This window comes from Mycteria americana, chromosome 2 (genome assembly GCF_035582795.1).
Source record: "Mycteria americana isolate JAX WOST 10 ecotype Jacksonville Zoo and Gardens chromosome 2, USCA_MyAme_1.0, whole genome shotgun sequence".
Lineage (NCBI taxonomy): Eukaryota > Metazoa > Chordata > Aves > Ciconiiformes > Ciconiidae > Mycteria > Mycteria americana.
Window position 1 is genome coordinate 123,787,097 of NC_134366.1, and position 21,837 is coordinate 123,808,933.

Genomic DNA, 21,837 nt, shown 5'->3' on the forward strand with positions numbered 1-21,837 from the left:
GTTGCTGGCTGGGGTTAAACCATGACAGTAGGGCAAAATTCAACAAGCCAGTTTGTTTTCAGTTTGTCTCCAACTATATATTCTGATCAGCTGTCTCTTTCTCCACATTAGGAATAAAACCCTCTGTGATCATCAGCACAGCATGTTCTAGCAGGTTTCTTGTGCGTGATGTTCGGCACTGGGCCAGACTTTTTCATTTCACTGTTTCTTGGCTGATGTTGTTTGTGCACAAGTTGTAATAATACTTTTATTTAATTGGTACTTCACAGCGACAGTTGAAATGTGTCTGGTGTTAGCTGAATTACACAACAGCAGAACTGCACGGGTATTTGAATTTAGGAATAATTTCCTTCGTTCTCTTACAAATATATTCTTTGTGACTTGTCTCCTTTTGGCAGCAGCGCTTGCTACCAATTCCATTTTACTTCCTGATGACTTAATGTGCAAGTGCCAAAGGAAATGGCACAGCTAGGCAGTTTGTTCCAGGCTGTTTCATGCTGCTGTTAAAGTTCAGGTCCAATTTTATCACTATACCCTCTCACAGTTGCAAGCTGTTGTTGACTCTTGACAGCAGCAGCCTATACCCCAAGTGCCTCCTTTTCTTTAGAGCAAAAGACATGTACAGCCCTTTTCATTTTCAAGAGGAGATGAGAGTTTGGCAGTAGGACCAAGCCTGTAAAATGGACTTGGGCATCAAGGCAGGGAGATTCCTATCCTATGTGGTGGCATTTTTAGGAGCCAGTTCTTGTCCTACCTCCTAGAAGTTAGGATCCCAGGATGTTACAATCCCACATGCATCTGAAGAGTGTTAAGCTTTTTATAACAGGGTTTGTAAAACAAACAAACAAAACAGCACACTGGACAGGCAGTCATTTGTGCTAGCTTGTTGGAAAGTCTGAGCGCAATGTTTGCTACATACCACCCGTTTCTGTGGTCCAAGCTCCATGCCTTGGGTTACATACAGTGTCTCCTTCCATGAACACACCGTGGATTTCTCTCAGGCTTAATTAATCCCTTAATCTTGCAAGCTGTGACAGGTATGAAGGAAGGCCATAAACATTTCTTAGTTCCTTGTGGGTAGGACGTCCTTTGGGGAATCCGAATCTGCGGTTTGAACGTGGATGCTGAAGTAGATAAAGGGGTTTGAACCTATGTTCTGAGTAAAATGCTTTAACAATGCAGTCTTGGCTCCAGTCACGGTGGTGTTATTCTAGGCAAACTCTAGCAATACATTCAGCACACTTGATGTGAGAGAGGCTCCTGCTGCTACCCAAGTAGCATATATTGGGGGGGGGTTTACAGTCAGTTTCCTTTGAGAGATGAAAAAGGTATTGATCTCAGCAAGGCATAAGTGGGAGCTGAATGTTTTGGCAAGCTCAAGCCTTCTGGGCATTTCGGCTCGTTCACAGTGGGTATGGATTTATGAAGGGGCAGCACTGTGTTTTAATGGCTTCCAACCATGAAAAGTGAGGGCAAAAATGCAATAGTAGTATTTCTATAAGAAAGCTTTGGTTACTGATGACAGTCTTGTGATTTCAGAATGTTTCAATAACGAACCAAAAGATGTGGATCCAAATGAAGATTGTGACTGTAAGTAATAAAATAGAATTGCACTTAGATTGCTGTCTGCTGACTTCAGACATATACTGATGACTCTTTTAAGGGTGGCAGAGTTCAAAAAGGACTGGAGGTGTCCTGTAATGAATCTTTTAAAAGAAACATTCAACCAAACACTTGGAAAAATTATAAAAGGGGTGGTCAGTTAGCCAGATGTAAATGGGGCTTCCTCCTTATTTCTGGTTTTGGTCATTCTCCTTAATACTGTGGGCTTTGTTGCCTTTGTTCTTCAGGTGGGACCAGGTGACAAGCATCAAAGTGTTTCCATTGCACCTCATTTATTAATGTACTCAGTGAAATATTCTCTGCACCAAATACCAATAATATGTATTTTTTTCTTTGCTCATGCTCCCTCCAGCTTGTGATAGCTGTGTAATTACACTGCTGAAGGATTTGAGCACAATAGGTGACGAGCTTCAGCTGATTAAATCTCAGCTGCAAAACGTCCATGGGAGTACCCACACACTGGAGCAGATGAGACGTCTGGAAACACGCATCGAGGACTTAAAGGTAGGCACACATAAACAGAAAAGTGGATTTCAGATTAAGCAGATAAGAGCTGAACTTAGGAACTTATGCCATCTTTTTTGTCAGCTTGCAAGGAAACATACATCAACTTTTGATATCAAATACCAGACGCTGACAGCACTGGGCTTCACCTGTTAGAAGACAGCTATCGTTTCCATGTCATGCTCTGAAAGAGAATCGGTATCTCTGCTTTTTCTGAGGCCTGCTCACCTTCAAAGCTATATCTCTGAGGTTTCTCTATAGCTCTGTCTTTTTCCAGCACTTCATGTCTCTGCGTTACTGAAAAAACCCAACATTCCATTTGCCAATACCAAAATTCATCCTAAAAAAACTTTCTTTGGTTGGAATAGCAGTTGCTATACTCACAGATAAAAAAGCTGTGGTTTTGGGCAGCAATTGGTCAGCCTTCATGTCAGTAATGCTGCTTTTATTTATCTTGGGTAAAGATCTAACTCAGTGAATTTTAGCTTTTTGTCTCCTGTGTATGGGTGATTTATTGGATTATGTTTTTTCTTTCTTTTCAGGTCTTATTGAACAATTACCGTTCTGTTGTTCGTAATCAGGGTTCAAAGGTAGATGAGTTGGAGACAGAATTCATTAATCTGAATCATGATGTAGACGCTCTCCAGGAAAAGGTGACTTACCAAATCAATTTAAAAATACACATCTCTTGACTCCGTATTAGCATGTTGTATCCAGGTATTTTTAATCTAATCAGTTTTTTCCCTTGCTAGGCTGAAGTGAACTACAAAGCAGCTGAGATATTATTTAATAATTTTGGCGAAATTAATCAGAAAGGAAAGGATTTGGTTTCACGAATACAAGTAGTTGTCAACAATATACAAGGTAAAAATAGTTTCTAACTCCATAACATGTTTTGTTTTATGGAATCTTTTCAGTTTATTTACAATATTCTTAATTAAGCATGAATTAAGAAAACAACTTCTTAGAAAACAACTTCATAAATCAGAATTTAGACACAGCTGTGGAATTCACTATTCCTGTTAGAAATCTAATATATAATGTTACTTTAGGCGTCTACCTTCCCTATATGGTGAATAAGGACAGAGAAGCTTTACCACAGGGACATTTAGAGCAATAAATTGACTGTCCTGACTTTAGTGTGACTTTAGTCTGGGTTGCTATCATAGGCTCTTCTAAGTTAGAAGCTTAAAATTATTGCTGTGAACTTGGTCATTTGGGACAAATTTCAAGCCCGATGCCATCTTACTGGCTCTGGTTGTGTGACATGGGATATTTTTCAGCTTAATACAATTAATGCAAAATGGATCTGCTTCATTAAGGAATTCAGGAATAGGCATGCCTTTTTCAGAAAAGAGACCGGCCCTCTTGTTTGTGTCTTTTGCATAGGCTTAAGCGCATCCTCTCTTTGACTTTGACAATACTTGTTTTCAGTGTTCTTGGAACAAATAGCTGGTACAAATGCAGAAAGTAACAACTTGCCCTTGGGAGATGCTGCCAAAGAGCTGGCCGAAGCGCAACGCATGATGACGGAGATGCGAAACCGCAACTTTGGCCAACTTCAAGCAGAGGCGGAGAAGGAGAGAACAGAAGCTCAGCTGCGTAAGGCCGTGTTCTCTCAGCTTCTTACTCTCTAGAAAGATCAATCTTAAATCTGAAGCATTATTGATTGTTTGGGATGGAGTGCAGGGAGGGGCATTTTGCAATGTATCACTGAGATCTGTAGCAGTCGTTAGTCAACAGGAAAGTGGTAGTTCTGGAGAGGATTGAAAGGCATTTTTAGTTTGTTATGGAAGAAACTGAGTTGAGCTGGGGAAGAAACCCAGTAGATCCTTCTTTAATAACTGATGAATCGCAGTAAAACAAAGACGTAGCCAATCATGCAGCACTTTGGTGTATTATAATATATAGGCTATGGCACATGCAGCTATTTTAGAGGAATTACACATGTAATTTAACAACAGATTTTAAGAAGCTGCTAGGGTAGTCCAAGGGCCAGATCATACAAGGATAAGGAAGTTCTAGTTGCACTAGTTGTACTCCCTTTTATGTTCTCTGCATGTGTTTGACTGGGACATTCAGAAACCTGATTCCGGACATTAGAGGCAGCAAGAACAGCAAAGTCACAGCCTTATCTCCTAACCAGGGGTATAGTTGAGAAATGTGAAAGACCTTACGAGAGATAGTAATTTCCCCTAACTTTGAACTTTGATACCTACCTCTGAGTAACTCTTCTGTATTCTATCTTGCAGGCAGTGAAATGAGTGCTCTTAAGAGTGTGATTCATTTGACCTTTTTTATGTTTCTACCTTCTTTGAGATGAAATGTGCCCGTATCTCTCCATTGATTACAGAGGAAGCTTTGATGACTAGCGCAGATGTAGATGTCTACATTGTAGATGAAGTTGTTGATGAAATTGTGTTAGTTCCATGTAGAAAAAGAAAATGATTCAGTATTTGCAGATCATCTTCATCCTTACTTAATTTAGAAATAGCCAAATAAATGTTTTTCTGTGCTCTGTGTCTGCAGCAGCAAACTTGTGAGCAGATTTGATCCAGAGAGATGCTGAATAGCATATCTGCTATAGTAACACTAAAACTAGTGCTGCAAAGGATGTTCAGTATTTCACACAACCACAGCTTTCTAATCCTAAATGTCAAGCCCTTTTGAAGGAAGTTTGTTCTGGTTCCCTTCTTCTCTGAACAAAACTTTTCTTTCTGGTCCTGATACTGCAGTACTGGCACGTATTAAGAATGAACTACAAAAGTACCACCAGGAAAATCATGGGCTTATTAAAATTGTGAGGGATTCATTGAATGAGTATGAATCCAAAATCACTGACCTTCGTGAAGCTCTGAATGAGGCGACGGGACAAATCAAGCAGGCTGAAAACTTAAACAGAGATAATGGAGTTCTGTTGGAAGACATTAAGGTAATGTCAGGGTTCGGGAGAAGAAAGTTAAACCTCAGGAGATAAGAAATGCTTTTAATTGTTGCTTTTGACCTTGCAAAGCCAAGTAGCACTAATTCTTTAGACTTCCTCCAAGGTCTCTTTCCATCTTTTGATGTATGTATGGACAGGTATAAATGTAGTCTACTTCCACTTGTGGCCTCTTTATGGAACCAGGACAGTCTGACCAAGATACAGCTCTGAGAGTCTCTGCCTAGCCCTTCTTTTCAGCTGCCACTAGCCTTTTTGTTTCCTCTTCTAGATCAAATCCCTGATGCTGATGTACTTTTCATAGTAAGTTCCTTCAAGTATTTGGCTTCAACAGCCATGAAAGATGGGAGCAATAATGTGTGCAACACTGTTAAATTATTTGGGCATTATATCAAATATTCTACGGAACTGCTTCTGAGGTCTCATTAGAAAGGTGACAAGAAACAGCTGTCATTCCTGAGCAGTGTTTGATTTTTAGAGCTGGTGAAATAGTACAAGAAATAAGGGTGTGTTGCAGGACCCATTCTTTTAAATTAATTGTGGTTTTGCTGAAATATATCACTGTTTTAGCACACTTGTGTCCATCCAGTTTGCTAACACTGCTTGAACAAAAGAATTTGTACATTCAACTGTTCCTTTCAATATTTAATTGTACCTTTATGTGCATGGACTGTACAATACGTGTGCCACACAAGTATGCACAGTCGTGTTAAAAGATGGATGCATCTGCACAAGTCATAAATCTCCTGAAACACTTCTCTGGTAGAGAGAGATTTGATATGTTACGATGATAGAAACCCAGCTGAAGAGAGCTGATGCATCCTTTCCTGCAACACCACTTGTCTGGCTGTGTTTGTGGTGTGCCATTACCCTAGATCTATGCTGTGGATTGTCACAGGGCTGCTCTAGACCAAGGAGCTTCATTCATTCTCCCCTCAGAGCTTTCAAGATGATAAGGTGGGGAGGTTTCACACCCTCTTTCTGTTGACATCCCCAGATGAAGAGATAGTGTAATCATTTTATTTCTGCCTTTGAGAGAACAGAAAAGATCAGGGTAGTCACCAGGGAGCTGTTTTTAAAGTTACCAGGTTTGAAGTTTCCAGGTTTGAGAGATGGTCTGTCCTGACAGTTTGTCTCAGCTGACCCGTACTATTTTTACTTTGCCTGAGCTCTAATAAATGAACTACTATAGCCTGGTGCCCAGCTGTATGCTCTACTACTGCAGACTCCTGAGTTTTCTCACTCTTCTAATCAGTAGGATAGCTTTAGTCCCTAAACACTATAGGCATCTGACTAACACAGCAATACTACCTTTGGTAAATCCTACTGCAAGCTAGATTAGGTAGATATGGCTTTCCCTGCCTCTCATTTTTAACCCAATCACATGTTTTTCAACCTTTTTCTTTTTCCTCAGAAACGGATTGAGGAGACAAATGCACAACAGAACAGTATCTTGGATATTCTGAGCTCTGCCCGATCTTCCCTGACGCAAGCTAACAGTGTACTTGGATTATTGCAGAAGAGCAAAGAGGTATAGTTAACCTTCTTAAGTTAAGGTTAAAAACCCCAATATCTTGCTGTCACTGCATAGCATAGCTCAATGGTTAGGACACGAGGCTTATCTAGCCTTCCAAAAAGGGAAGGATCTCACAGCCCATCCTGGGTGCAAGGGGAGCCTGCCTGCACAGGTTTCTGTAAGAGAAGCTTATTGAAAGCTGTGATGAGTCTGAGGAAGACACTGAACTGCAGATATCTGAATTTGGGAGAACATCTGTGAGAAATATCGTAAATGATTGTGCTATTCTTGTATTTCTTTCTAGGCAATTGCTTTTAGCCACTGTCAGAGACAGGATACTGGGCTAGAAGGGGCTTTGGTCTGACTCAGTACAGCAGGGTTTGTTTTTACATCATGGGTCTAGAAGCATAATGTAATAATGACTAGCAGTTGTTTCCAGTAACCTGCAGAGTAAGTTGGAAGGGAATATTTTTCCCTTTGGTCTCCTCAGGTGCAAGGTATATGTAACACTGAAGGAGACGAGGACAAAATCAAACATGTATGAATACAAATAAAATTTTATCTTTATAAACCCGTAGGAATATGAAAGCCTAGCTGCTCAGCTGGATGGAGCAAGGAAGGATATGAATGAAAAGCTGACAAATCACTCCTTATCAGCAAGCAAAGAACCGTTGGTGGTGAGGGCTGAGGAACATGCCAAATCTTTGCAAGATTTGGCAAAACAACTGGAAGAGTATGTTGCTATTCCTGTAAATGAGCAACTCTTGTACATAACATCCATGGTTGCAATCCTCTGTCTGTAACTTCACTTGCTTTAACGACCATTTGCAAAGTTAGAAAGAAATTCGGTTTGTCTTTTTCTGCTTCTTCATGATGTACAGATGTTTTTTTTCTTTTTTTCCCCACAAACCAGTTTTCCTGTATTTTTCCTGATCCCCGCCCTCCCCCCCCCGAAGTGGGGACTCCTATAATACAGCTTTATATTACTGCATTAACACTTCATTAACTTCTTACTAATGAGAGAAAACCCTCATGTACAGAGTGGGAAAATGTTTAGAATACCTTTTTTGTAGTGTTATTTCTGTATGTATACTCAGGGATACCTTTATGATGTCAATGAATTGGGGCAAATAATTGGAAGAAATTTGTCTTGGCAGAGTCTTCAGACATGCCTGTTTAGCATTAGTGAGGAGAAGAATTCCTATAGTTTTCTCATCCTTTGACGAATCTTCTAGAAAGGCAAAAATATGAAAAACTTGATATGAATCAAGTGTTTCTCTCTCCATTACTTGTACTTTACCTTGGAGTTATGACTGAGGTTTTGGAGGCCTTCTATGGTACATCAGAACAAAATGAAAAAAGTGAAACCCTGATTTTTTTTTTCTGTGTGCAAATTGTTTGCATTTTGTCATTACACCAACTAGAAACTCTCAAAAAGTTAAATTCCAAAATACCTAATTCAGCTGGAAAATTCTTGGTTAAAAAAAAATCATTAACTTTTTGTTTTCAGTGTGATTTTTTTTTTTTTTTTTTCAATTAAGAAGACACTGTTCTCACAAATACAAGGCAGCTAATATTGGGCAGTTGCATAGCTTACGGGGAGTGGGTACAAGAGATTTTGTCTGTCTCTGATTCCAGAGCTGCTGCGCTCGTTCTTTGGGAAAAGCCCAAGGGTCATGTAGTTGCTCCATCTTGTGCTCCATCTGCTGCTCCTGTAGGATGCTGGAGCACCCAGAGATTATCTGGAAGCTGCAGTTCTCTGAACTGGAGTGTATTTGGGGGGCTGTGATGGAGATGGCTTATTGACCCTGTGCCTTGGTGAATTCTCACAATCTTAATCATTTAAAGACTGCTTTGGAGGCCCACAATTGTCCTTTTCCAAGCTCCTGAATCAATCCCATCTTCTGAAGAATCTTTTCGTATTGGTCTGCCTCTAAGTTTGATATTTTTGCAGAATGAAATTAGAGATCTAATTGAAAAACATTTTCTGTATTGGCATTAATTAGAAAATACTGAGTTCAGGTGGATTCAGAATACTTCTCATAGGCCACGGTCTTTGCAGAAGGCTGCATTTTTCACCCTGTTTCCCACAGAATAAAGAACAGTGCCAGGAAGGACGAGTTGGTAGGCTGTGCTGTGGAAGCTTCTACTGCCTATGACAATATTATTAATGCCATCAAAGCGGCAGAGGAAGCAGCCAACAAAGCTGGGAATGCAGCTGACTCAGCTTTATTGGTAAGTACCCATAAGTGGCCAAATGATGGTAAACTTGTTACAACTAGATTTCTTTTTTTAACTATCAGAGAGGCACCAAAAAAAGACCCATGTGCCTTGGCATGCCTTATTTGTCTGTGGCCGTTAATGAGCTGATATTCTGCATGTTCATGAATTAGTCTTGGTTCAGCACTAAACGGGCTAGTTACTGCGTTTCTGATGAGGCTGTCTGTATGAATACTAACTGTTCCTTTCAGTGCAAAATAAAGAGATCTGCATAAGGCAAGCCTGGTGATCACTGAAGGTGATGTCAGGTATTCTCTTTTACTTTGCAGTAGTAATAGCCACAAGCTCTTCAGCAGAGGAGTAGCATCTAACAGCTGTGTACTAGTAATTTCTTCCAAATGCCCCAAAATCCATCAGAAGTTTGCTAAAGACCAAGGTTGTATTATGCTTAAATTAATCTTGATAATTGTTATTTAAGGTGGTGGTCTTCACATGAAATCTCTGCCCTTGTATAGTTGTTTTTTTAAACTGGATTAGGCTCTCTCTTTTACTCTTTAAATTTTAGTATAATTATTAAAGCAGTCTTACAGTACCGTGCTTCTGTTACCAGACTGTGAAGAGAGAAGACCTATCAGGAAAAGCTGCAAAGTTAAAAACCGAGAGCAGTGCACTCTTGAATCAAGCACAGGAGACTGAAAGGACATTGCAAGGTACTGGGAAAGAAAGTGGTAGTAGAAATGTTGGCACAGCATGACAAGCTTTCATTGAACCATGAATTTTCACAGTTCAGCAAAGCTCTGCAGCGCACATTTAACCAGAAGAGGCTAGTTCCATTACAATGGGACATCTTGTGATGGATATTGCCAATGGCAAAAAGGCAAGAAAGTGGATTTCATACCTCTGCTATGCTATACACCTTTGCAGTACTCCTGTCCAGCAAGTCCTTAGCTTTGTACTTGTTTTGCAGTGCACATGCTCATTCAATGCTCACTGGCAACACGAGCTGTGTAAGAGTGCAGACTGCTGCTGCCACACCACCTGTCCAACAGGGAGGTGGTATTTCTGTTTAAAATTCATACAGGGCATTCACTGTTTTGCAGCTATTGGTCCAACCCTTGAAGACATAAAGCAAAGACTTGATGTTGCTGATGGAAAGAAGAATACACTGCAAATTGATCTTGTCACTCTTCAAAATAATCTCAATGGGATAAACAGAGGTCAGTTACTTACTGCTCACTTCTGGTTTGCCTCTTTCATCTATTACTATAAGAATCTGCACATGCATTTGTGTGTTTCAGATGACATCGACAGCATCATCACCAGTGCAAAGAACATGGTAAAAAGTGCCAAGGATGTAACAACTAATGTATTGGATGAACTGCTCCCGATTCAAGTAGATGTGGAAAAAATGAAGAGTACCTATGGAAGCACGCAGAGTGCTAGTTTCAGTAAAGCACTGATGGAGGCAAACAGTTCAGGTAGGTGTTGTATTTGCTGTTGCAGGTGCTATCTGAGACCTGCCAAGTCACTGTTAGATGAACACAGGCAGTTCTGCAGCAGAAATTTTAATCATCAAAGAGTTAGGCACCTAGCCTAACCTAGTATTCTGAGCTTCCTTTATTGCCAGTGGAAAGGGACAAGTACAGCAGAAGGTGATTCAGGCTGTCCTGTGGTATGTGTTAAAAGCTGATACCATGACTGCTCTCTAAAGAGTTGGAGGCCAGTGACTAGCAGGGTATCCCAGGGTTCAGTACTGGGTCCAATCCTGTTTAACATCTTCATTAATGATCTGGATGATGGGACAGAGTGCACCCTCAGCAAGTTTGCTGATGACACAGAACTGGGAGGAGTGGCTGATACACCAGAAGGTCGTGCTGCCATCCAGAGGGGCCTCAACAGGCTGCAAAAATGGGCTGACAGGAACTTCATGAAGTTGAAGAAGTCCTGCACCTGAGGAGAAACAACCCCATGCACCAATATATGCTGGGGGGCGGCCAAGCTGGAACACAGCTTTGCAGAAAAGGATCTGGGGCTCCTAGTGGGCACCAAGCTGAATGTGAATCAGCAATGTGCCCTTGCAGCAAAGGCTGGAACACGGGAAGTTCCCTCTAAACATCAGGAACATCACCCTCACTTTTACTGTGAGGGTGGTCGAGCACTGGCACAGGTTGCCCAGAGAGGTTGTGGAGTCTCTATCCTTGGAGATATTCAAAAGCCGTCTAGACATGATTCTGGGCAACTGGAACAAGATGGCTGTGCTTGAGCACAGAGGTTGGACAAGACTGGCTTAGAAGCCATATTTAGAAAAATAATAGGTCTGGATTTTTATTTGCCTTCTGCATCATAGGGTTGCAGTCTGCTAATACTTTCAGGCTTTTTTCAATCACAGGAGATGAAAAATTGTTTCCTGTTTTAATGAAAGTAGAAATTCGCATAGTATCTCCTTTTCTCCTGAAATAAACTTGCCCAGATACTGTAAGACTCACTCCTGAATTGCGATGGCTAGCAACCCTGACACAAGAATATAAGACATGCCCTACTCGGTCAGGCCAGCAGTCAGCCTAGCCCAGTATTCAGTCTCCAACAGTGGCAGCAGGAGATGCTACTCAGGGAATGCACATAAGCCTGACCCCTGTCTGCTGTACATTATCCTCATCTTACCCTAGCATCCACAGTCACTGGTTAATAATGTTAGAGAGCACATCCCTGTCTGTTCTATTTAATATTTTTTTCTGGACCTGAATTTATCTATTACATTTTTGAAAGTGCTGTTTCTTTCTGCTTCCACAAATACCTTTGGCCACAAATTCCAGGAGTACAATAACCTCTGTATAAACTGCTAGTTTCAGTGAGGGCTTCCTAATATTGTAGGACTAATGAAAACAGTTCTGTCATCATCTGATAATCGTGTAGTGATATCATATTTTTGCATCTGTTTTCCTCCTCCTTTCTGTCATCAATGATTTTTTTTCTTTCATTGCAGTGAAAAAATTAACAAACAAACTTCCAGATCTGTTCAGCAAGATCGAGAGTATCAACCAACAGCTGATGCCAATAAGCAACATCTCTGAGAACGTAAATCGCATAAGAGAGCTGATTCAGCAGGCAAGAGATGCTGCAAATAAGGTCTGTCCTGAACATTGCAATCATGCTTGACATCAGCGGTTCGGACACACAGCAGTACTTTTTCCCTTTTTCTCTTTCTAAATCACTTTGTTAAAATGTGTGTGAAAGACCAGACATAAATTTAATTCAACAGCACCACCCAGCACTTAAAGTAACTGTGATGATGGGAAGCATAATAATTTGTACATAAAAATGAGAGGATGCAGTAGCATCCTGCTCCATCCTCCTCCCGTAGGGTTTTTTTCCAGGGCATCTCTGCAATACTTATTTGTACAATAGCCTCTTGCCTTCCAAGGTACGTTTGGTGGCTTTGGCAGCAGGGGCAGTTGGCTCTGCAGCTTAGAGGCAGGGCTCTTGACCTATGCATGGCCAGTTGAATGCTGACACTGCCAAAGAAGTTGTGTAGCCCTGTGCTCTCATGTCTCCAGCTGCCCCAAGACATTAGCAGTCGGCTACTAGCATCTTTTTATTAGACTGCCCTTTATCCATTTAAGCAACTGCTGTAGTTTCTCAAGGGGTAGAGTGGCCTCAGGTCCCTGAGAAGCATCCCTGAGGTCATCACAAATAACCTACAGTTACAATGAATAAGAGGAATCTGACCATGGTGTAAATGGCTGTAATAGGATGTGTCTTTATTAATATCAGAGGTGCATTATAATTTCCAACAGACAGTCAAGTCCAGCTAAGTGAAGCATCAGGATATGTATGTAGACATCTAAATAATTCATAGGCTTGCTCTTTAGAGCTGCAGGGCACATCCCTCCCCGTCTGTGTACTGGAGGTAACAATTACTTGACAGAGGCGTGGTAAGGGTTGATTAACTGATGTCTGGAGTAAAAAAGGTGCTGTGTTAAGTGATAAGTATTGATAATACAGAATACTGTATTATCCAATCTGTTTCCTAATTATATTGTTTGGTAGGATCAGAGTCCAAATCTGTAGTAATTGATGGCTGTAACATGACTAGGATATGTAATAGGTTACTTCTGGCAATTAAACACAACAGTGAAATAAGTAGGAGTAGTAGCAATAGATAATTATAACGTACTGAATTTTGTTTTTCTTAACAGGTTGCTATTCCTATGAGGTTCAATGGCAGCTCTGGTGTAGAGGTTCGACCTCCGAGCAACCTTGAAGACCTGAAAGGCTATACTTCACTTTCTTTCTTTCTGCAAAGACCTCAGACAAGCTTAGACACCCCTCAGAGGGCATCAAATAAGTTTGTACTGTACCTGGGTAATAAAGATGTAGGTATATTTTGAGATTTAATCTGATTTTTAGAATAGACAACATGCTTTGAGAAATGGATGGGAGAAGATTTATTTTGACTGAAGCTTATAGCTACTGTTGGCCCATTTCTTTATAATTGCCATTATGTGGCGGCAGAAGTGTTTTGTGAAGAATAGTTCATTCCTCCACTGGCAAAGTAACTTGTTGGGTGACTGACTGCTTTGCCATTTGATGTTTTGCTGCTTTGGAAGTTACTTCTCAGTCATGGATACCATCATACAGTCTTGTCAGAAGTGTCAGGTCCTGCAGCAGTCAGCACAAACTCAGCCCAAGTCCTGCGTCAGAGCTTTGACTCTTACCACAATATAAGTCACTGCGAGTTTCTCTGTTGCTTGAAAAAAGTGATCATTTCAGTTTTAAAATTCAGTCCTTCAGCCCTTCATTTCTTTCTCTTCTGAATATGCAGAATAGTACAGACCTGCTTATGCATGCAGGCTTGCTCAAGCACCATCAAACAGTTTAAAAATTTCCTGCATGCGGTTCCTAACTATGTATTTTTAAGACTTGTTATCTGACAGCAGCTGTATCTGTAGGGAGTCTTGTACATACACAGAAAGCTGTTTAAAGGTAGTTGTTCTACACTGGATTTCACCTTTTTATCCCCTGAATATCTGACCAGGATTTCTGTTGACAGCATTTTAATTGTTACTTGTGAAATATGGTATGTTGGAGAAATAAAATGTGAATTATTTGGGAAAATGACTGCTTCCAGTCACCTCAGTAAGAACCATTGTCCTTGACTTAGTGTTGTTCCGAACATCTTTTTTATTTCACAAATGTTGAGTCTAATTTTCAGTAAAGGTGTCATGTTTTCATGGCTTTATCTGGGAGATGCTACAAATGTGAAAATTATTTTAGCTACTATTGTTATAAAAATAAAAAGCCACACGTGACTCTTCAATTAATTTATAACTATATTCACTGAATCAGTGCAACACATTATTCATTGAATCAGTGCAATATGCAAGATTACAACTTTTTCTTCCCAGAACCGATAAACTTAATAACAATTCTCATCGTTAGGTGGGTGGATTTCTTATGACTCATGCAGAGTATGATCATGTCTCTGAGGAAGTGCTGATGTATTTTACCTTCATTAACATTAATCATTTATGAATAATTATTTGCTTTGCTATTCTTAGGCTTCCAAGGACTATATTGGTATGGCTGTGAAAGGCGGTCACCTCACTTGTGTCTATAATCTGGGAGGCGGCGATGTAGAAATAGATGTGCAGACATCTGTGACTCAAAGCGAAACTGAGGAAGCCGTTATGGATCAAGTTAAGTTTGAAAGGTATAACATCCACAATGCACAACAGTCTTTTCCAAACCTGCTCAGAACACTTTTATTAGTGTGATGTGATATTTTGCCTGTCTGTTTTGGTTTTAGGATTTACCAGTATGTAAAGCTGAATTACATCAAAGCAGCAACATCAACTTCTCCAGAGCATACAAGCCCTTTGACTGCAAGCAGTGGAGGCAATGACACTCTCCTAAATCTTGATCCCAGCACTGTTGTCTTTTATGTTGGAGGATACCCACCAGATTTTAGGGTACAAACAGTTGCTTAGTCTTTTAAAGAGATTTCCGTGTTAATTAATCTGTTGTTCTTACAAGTAAAGATTGGAACTAGCAGTCTTTCAAAGGCTGTGTAAAAGTTCATCCATGTCAGTAGGAATAGATGGGATGCAAGGAGATGCTACTTCCTACAGAAGCTGCCTGGCTTGTAGTATGCTAGAACTCAAAGAAGGGAGCATGATGGTATTTCATCTGTCAAGGACAGTGTGAAACCTGTCCAGCCCTGCTAAGTACTATTCCCAATCCATCCATATGACTCTGCTTTAAATTGTGCTGCAGAGCTCCTGGGGTGGTATCAGATGGTTTGGATATTATACATGAAGATATAATAGTTTTATGATATTTAGAATGTCATATTCTGTGTCTTAATATTTGAAGTAAGTCTTAGCAGTTACATGTCAATGTAAAATTTTGTCAGCTGATGTTGACGGAATGTTTTTGATAATACTGTTTTGCAGCCTCCACCTAAGCTAAACTATCCTCGTTATGAAGGCTGCATTGAATTAGACAACCTAAATGAGCATTTTATCAGCCTTTACAACTTCAGGAGGACATTTAATCTCAATACCACTGAAGTGCAACCCTGCAGAAGGTATGATATAAAGACAGAAGTGTTTCACAGTTCTGTAACTCTATCATGATCAATTCTTGTCTCTTCACATCCAGGAGAATAACCACTGTGGCTAAACTGGTGATTTTTTTCTAACTCTTGGTCATTACTACATTTCTTAGAGAAAATCCTCAGTGTTGGCACGATTCACTTCTACGGCAATCTCAGTCCACTGGCCAACAATGTAAACGTTACAATACCCAGACACAGTTAATGGACTAATGTATTCAGCTCCTTTTTAGGATAAATACTACATTAAGTGCAAAAAGTCAGTTACTAATGATTTCCTCTCTAAATACCATATGCGAATCCAATAGAAGCCAGTGGAAGGTTTTCTCTTTACTTGGGTTAGATCAGAATTTGGCCCTATTAGTGGCCCTGTACCAAATGCTTTAACTTAAGCTTTTTTTAAATTGTAATGATAGTAAGTCCATGTGGTAATAGTTTTTGCTCTCATATATTCACCTCTGTGACACTGAATTATTACAGGTATAAAGAAGAGACTGACCAAACCTATTTTGAAGGCACTGGTTATGCCAGTGTCACAGTGAAAGAATCAAATACCGCCAAGCAAGTACGCTACGAGCAGACAATTGAGACTACTGCAGATGAAGGCATTGTGTTTTTTGCAGCAAATGAGGTAATTCGTGCAATGCTTCTGTCTGTTTTGTGGTCTAAAAACATTTTTAAAAACTTCTCTTACTCAAGAACATGTTAGATTTAGTAATAACTGTAAGGAAATTTCTTGAAAGTGTTATTTTCGTCAGTGTGGCAGATTAGTAGATTCTGTTGTATGTTTAATGTCATATGATTTAATTTTAGGTAGTCCTGTGAGGAGCAGGGAGTTGGACTCAATGATCCTTATGGGTCCCTTCCATCTTGAGATATTCTATGATTCTATAATGGCTGCTGAATACTCACTTTGTCAAGGCTGAGAAAAAAATAATTCCAAGTAGCTCTTCCATTAGGCCATGGAGAGAATTCAGAACGAGGGGCAGGCAGGGAGGATGTAATTTGCATCAAACCAATTTTGAAATACTGACATCCTCCAAAAGTGGAAGTGCACTCTTCCCAAATCTAGCTATGGGTCGTAACAGAGTAAGGAAGAATTTAGAAAGTGATGTGGTAACTTATACCTGTAAAGGTGCTCAAAACAGCAGTGATGCTACTTATCTAATAATATTATAGGCATGTTTGCAATCACTGTGACACGTTCTGGATAATTTCTCAATGCTGTAAAAAGTCAGTAGACATCTTGAAATGACAAAAAGTCCTCTAGAGATTTGGAGAGTACATCTGGAGCTGATACCAGATCTGTTTATAACAGTTTAAAGTAATTATGGTTGTTATTATTGTAAGTTTTAGTCTGCTTTGCGTTATCTTTTCCTCCAAAAGCTTTACTGAAACAATTAGATAGCTTCATTAAAATTAATCACATGACAGTGAAATATATATGAAATGTTGGCAGTTATTAACTGTGATGGTGGGTTTTTTTTACTGCAGGATGAGTTCATCAGTGTGCTCATTAGAGATGGCCATACAGTTTTTAGATACAAAGTTGACTCTCAGCCTCCAAAAGAAGTAGAAAACAATACAACTGTAAATGATGGAACATATAAACAAGTATGTCATTTTAAACAATCAAGTGAACATTATTTGTAAAAATACACATTAGCTGAAACTAAACATCTTCTTGTAAAGATTAGTTGTGAAGTTTTCCTTTTGTGTTGAGGACATCAAGCTGTTGGGGATTAGTTTGGACATGTGAAAATCAACCTTTCTACTGTCTTGCTTTCCTGTGAATAAGTTCAGTTTTAACAGAAAAACCACCAAAGAAAAAAACTCTTTGACAGAGCATTGCTTTATTTAGAGTGAGTGGTGTACATTGCAATTATTAGCATTATTTTAATACTTAGATTAGTGTTTTTACCACCTAAGGGTTTATTTCTTCAGGCCAGGCTTATCTTTACAGAGCTTACTTTTTTGTAGTCTTTTTGTTGTTGCTTGTCTACTTAGCTTCAGTCTACCTGTTTTGTAGCACTACTAGAGTGAAATCATAAAGACATTGTTCAAACCTTTGATTGCCATGTTGATTCATTCTCCCTTTTCCTCTTAGTACATCTCCAACTAAATACTGTAGGTCGCAGGGTCTGCTGGAGGGAGCCTTTATGCCATACTGGGTCATGTTACCTCCAGCCAGCTGAGTGACCTGGTCTTTGTATCAGGCAGCAGCTCCTGAATCTTCAACTGCAAATAGAAGGCAATATCTGAGTGTTAGGTGAGGTGTGTTTTTAGGGCAATCTTCCTGAGGAAAATAAAACCTCACCTTGTATTTAGACAGTAAAGCATTTTCCTTAGGCATTTGCTTTGGCTAAATGCCCAAATTTTGCAAAGTATCTTTGAACTACTGCAATTATTCTGGATTTAAGGCACTAGTAAACAAGAGGAGGAAAAAAAAGAACATTGTGTCCTGCTCTGTGGGAGTACTTTTAATCTGCTAAATGATTTTTGTTTCTGCTAAGTGAAGTAATTCTCATTATTCACCTATTTCAGATTCATTTGGTGTTTGTCCAAAGTACGAAGATTGTTCATGTCAGTCCTAATATTAAAGCCAACATAAATGTCTTCTCTTTCACTAAGTATTATCTAGGTGGAATTCCACCTTCTCTACGGGAACGGTGAGTAACTATAAAAAGACTGTAATACACAGTCTTTGTATGGAAACTCCATCTAAACTCTTTCCTTAGGCAATTTCTTTCACACTGTATCGGGTATCTTACGCGATAGGAAAATAACCAGTGTATAATACATAATCGTAATCTGTGATTTTTGGCTAATGGGATCTTTGTTGGACTGTATCCTGAAGATTGGATTTCATCAGCATGAAGTATGTGTGTGCAAGAAAGATTGGTCTTGTTTTGTTTTTCTGTTTCTTATATTGTCAGCATTTACAGGCTACTATACTGGTGTGTGCTTTGAAATACAAGCCTACTGAACTCTTTTTTCCTTCCACTCCCTGAAACCAGCTTTAATATATCCACACCTCCATTCCGGGGCTGCATGAAGAATGTGAAAAACCCTAACACTGCATCTGTTATTTTTGATGAGACTGTTGGTGTCAGCAAGAAATGTTCAGATGACTGGAAGGTAACTAATAAAGTTCCTTAAAAACTTCTGCTAGAGTTCACAGAGTCTGGTTTGTCTATAAATCCTGGACCATTATGTTTTACTTAAGTCAAAAATTGTATTTGGTTAACATGTGACAGTAATAAGAGAACCTGAGCTTGGTATGAAGATATGGAAGAAAGGAGATTCCACTCCTACTGTGATAGCTTGCTCCAGCACAATAGTCCACCCTCTTAATTAATACTGTGTACAATTAAGAATTCATATTTATCATGTAAACTTGTTGGCTTCCAGTTCTGTTACTGATTAGGCCAGAATACTTAGTTACTTAATACTACTCAGGATCTTTCTTCTCGCCAAGGTGCTTATGCTTCCTAATTATATGACCTCTCAACCTTTTTTCTTGAAAGAGCTAAGCAGACTCTACTTCCACCGAAATCTCTTTGTACGCCTATTGCTCCACTCATCTGATTGTTTTATAATTAGTTTCTGTGCACCCTTGAGTTTTGCCACGTTCTTTTTAAAATGAGACAATGTGACATTTCAGTGTTGGTTTAACCAATGCTGCATGGAGAGATGAAAACTACCCTTCTGCTTCTACTTATGGCTACTCACATGGTGCATGATCCCATTTGCCCTTTTTACTATGGCATTGCACTGAAAGTTTGTGCTCATTTGCTTTCCTTTTGTGTCATCTAAACTTTTCACAGAGAAATTTCTTTGCAGGCCATTTCCCTATGCAGAGGGTCTGACCTTCATTCTCTCTCTGTACCTGTATAACTTCTCATATATTAAAACGTGTTGTGCTCAAAAAGGCCCAGGTGTATTCTGTCCTGTGACTCGCACAGTTTCAGTTATGTAGCTCATCTGCACAGCTCCATACTAACGAACCATTCCTCCAGCTGCTCACTTTTGTGTCCCCAAATGTGAAAGCTTTCAAAGCCATCATGTCAATGCAAAGAGTAGCTAGAGATGAACAGCTCGTTATACTTGGCAAGCTCATCTCCCTTAAGAGTTTCTCAGATCGTAGTTAATGCTGGTGGAACCAATTCAGTCAGTCTGTTCTGTACTGAAATAATTGTACTTGCAGTTTGCCTTGCCGACTGGAGTTGGTCGCACTTATGTTGAGTAGGGCAGTTGTCCCATGTTGCCATTTCTTCTGATTAAAAAGAAAATCACTGAAAACATTACTATCTCTCTTTCAGCTCATCAGATCAGCAGCTTTCTCCAAGAAGGGAACACTGAGCCTGAGTGCGGCGGGTTTCCCAGTTCCCAAGGATTTCCAAGTTGGCTTTGGCTTTCAGACCATGGCATCGACTGGAACACTCTTAAATTACAATCTACAGGTATGAAACATGTTCAACTTAGAATACATGATTGGTTTTATTTCTGGATCAGTCATGTCTATTTGTGACTGTGTCAGTTTTGCATCAGTTTGTCATAAGTCTCATGTAGATTCCTGTATTTTAAGGCAAGAAATGGCTAATATAATCATTTTTTGAGCATGGCATCTTGCATGTCATAGGCCACAGAAACGCATCCTGGCAATTTCTTCACTCAGCCAACAAGTGATTCGACAAGTAACTGAGCTTTGAACTTGAGCCTTCTGCAGAGTAGCTCATGCACCATCACATCACCATCCCAGTAAGCTAACTGTTGCCTAATACAGTTGGCTGGAAATTTTCTCAGGAAAAACTGGCGTTCTGCCCACGCAGAAATGTTGCCATGATCAAATATGCAGAGAAAAGGGGTTGATTTTGGCTATGTTCCCTCAGAAAGCAGGGAGATTCAAGCGAAACCCCATTCTTGCTGGCTGGAGGACTTAAGAAGTGAGTGCACACCAGGCATTTGAGAAGTGGAAAACTGAATCCTCTGCTTTTTGTAAAAAAAATTTAAACAAGTATTTTAAATAACTGTTTGGTATTCAGAGTGCAGAGGTATTTTAAAACAGGAACTATGCTAATCGTGCAGAACGGGGCGTAATATCTGGTACTAGATCACTGAGAAATGCAGTTTCAGTGTAAGAAAATTTCTTTCCCATGAGAGATCACTGAGAACTGTATTAATGACAATATCAAGGAGATATTGCAATATTGCATTTACCTGATCGTTTTGTGGGATTCTTTTATAGCCTGATATTCTTACCATCTTTCTGAGACCTGGCTTTGTAATTGCAAAGATGGGAGAGAACAAAATCGAACTGAGAAAGAAATATGAAGATGGGTCAATGCATTATGTGACAGTAATAGAAACAGACAACAGGTGAGTCCAGTTCTTTATCTGATTCTTTTATGTTGTGGTTGGAGAAAGAAGATTAAAATTTTGTGTGATTTGTTCTTTGGGTACACAGCTACAAATGGCCTCTGCTAGCAAAGGATACTGAAATAATGAAGCAAAAGGAGAGTTTTGTTCTATGAATGTGCATGTCTGTACCTGTGATGTTTCAGCTGTACATACATCACTATGCATGTCTTTTATAGATTGCATGAGTTTTGACTGATTGTCAAGCTGGAGCTTTGGAGCTCTTCCCCTTCCCATAGCCTTTACATATGTCACTGTAACATAGGTGGTTAAAGGCCCAGGGGAGAAGCTAATATTGTGTCTGTTTTTTCAACAATGATCTGTTATGTAGATATCGGAAGATACAATTTACTGAAAAGTTCCTAAATCATATTGATTTCTGTGGAACACATAAAATGACATAAGTTTTAGTTAAAGTGGAAAGTTTTGAATGATTAGCTATAATTTCAGGTACTTATAACTTAATATTATCTGTACTAGCTGTTGCTAACATGTCAAGCGCACCATTTTGACACAAAGGATGAAATCCTGTCCCATAGTTTTCAGTGAGAGTTTTTTAATGAATTTCAGTTGGACCAGGATTTCACTGTAGGGCTGAAGTACTAGCTTCAACTCTTGCTCAGTATCTACTACCAAAAAGCAGAGCAGTTTCGTAGCAGTCAATGCGCACATACTGAAAAAATCCAGGAATTAAGCTAATGAAGCTCTAGCATAGTTACAATATAACAAGAAAACACATCTGTCAAATGGTTCTTTTTTAATATATATTTTTCATTTAGGTTCATAAGTATTTCTTTAGATTTCATGCTTATTTTTATTCACTTTGTTTCAGAGTATATCTGCTGGTTGATGATGAATTGGCATCATTTGGCTCTCCAAGACTACAGGCATTAACTGAAACTATAAAATTTGGTGGAGATAATTTTGAAGGTTGCATCTCAAACATCTTTATAAAGAGGTATTTGGCCTAGAAAGATTTTAGTTTCATGCATTTTGGCCTGT

The 21,837-nt window shown here is 39.5% G+C and overlaps 1 protein-coding gene across 1 annotated transcript in view; it reads left to right on the forward strand.

Moving 5' to 3' along the window:
• LAMA3 (laminin subunit alpha 3) overlaps positions 1 to 21,837 on the forward strand; it is a 122,179-nt gene that overhangs the window by 92,922 nt on the left and 7,420 nt on the right. The window contains exons 46-69 of the mRNA XM_075494487.1: positions 1,540 to 1,590; positions 1,976 to 2,127; positions 2,670 to 2,780; positions 2,880 to 2,991; positions 3,562 to 3,729; positions 4,863 to 5,059; positions 6,483 to 6,599; positions 7,163 to 7,317; positions 8,678 to 8,819; positions 9,415 to 9,514; positions 9,905 to 10,021; positions 10,103 to 10,282; positions 11,788 to 11,930; positions 13,001 to 13,177; positions 14,363 to 14,514; positions 14,611 to 14,773; positions 15,257 to 15,390; positions 15,898 to 16,048; positions 16,912 to 17,031; positions 17,962 to 18,086; positions 18,435 to 18,555; positions 19,740 to 19,880; positions 20,666 to 20,796; positions 21,668 to 21,793. Of these exons, the coding sequence (XP_075350602.1) occupies positions 1,540 to 1,590; positions 1,976 to 2,127; positions 2,670 to 2,780; positions 2,880 to 2,991; positions 3,562 to 3,729; positions 4,863 to 5,059; positions 6,483 to 6,599; positions 7,163 to 7,317; positions 8,678 to 8,819; positions 9,415 to 9,514; positions 9,905 to 10,021; positions 10,103 to 10,282; positions 11,788 to 11,930; positions 13,001 to 13,177; positions 14,363 to 14,514; positions 14,611 to 14,773; positions 15,257 to 15,390; positions 15,898 to 16,048; positions 16,912 to 17,031; positions 17,962 to 18,086; positions 18,435 to 18,555; positions 19,740 to 19,880; positions 20,666 to 20,796; positions 21,668 to 21,793 (3,286 nt within the window). The remainder of the gene's footprint in view (positions 1 to 1,539; positions 1,591 to 1,975; positions 2,128 to 2,669; positions 2,781 to 2,879; positions 2,992 to 3,561; positions 3,730 to 4,862; positions 5,060 to 6,482; positions 6,600 to 7,162; positions 7,318 to 8,677; positions 8,820 to 9,414; positions 9,515 to 9,904; positions 10,022 to 10,102; positions 10,283 to 11,787; positions 11,931 to 13,000; positions 13,178 to 14,362; positions 14,515 to 14,610; positions 14,774 to 15,256; positions 15,391 to 15,897; positions 16,049 to 16,911; positions 17,032 to 17,961; positions 18,087 to 18,434; positions 18,556 to 19,739; positions 19,881 to 20,665; positions 20,797 to 21,667; positions 21,794 to 21,837) is intronic.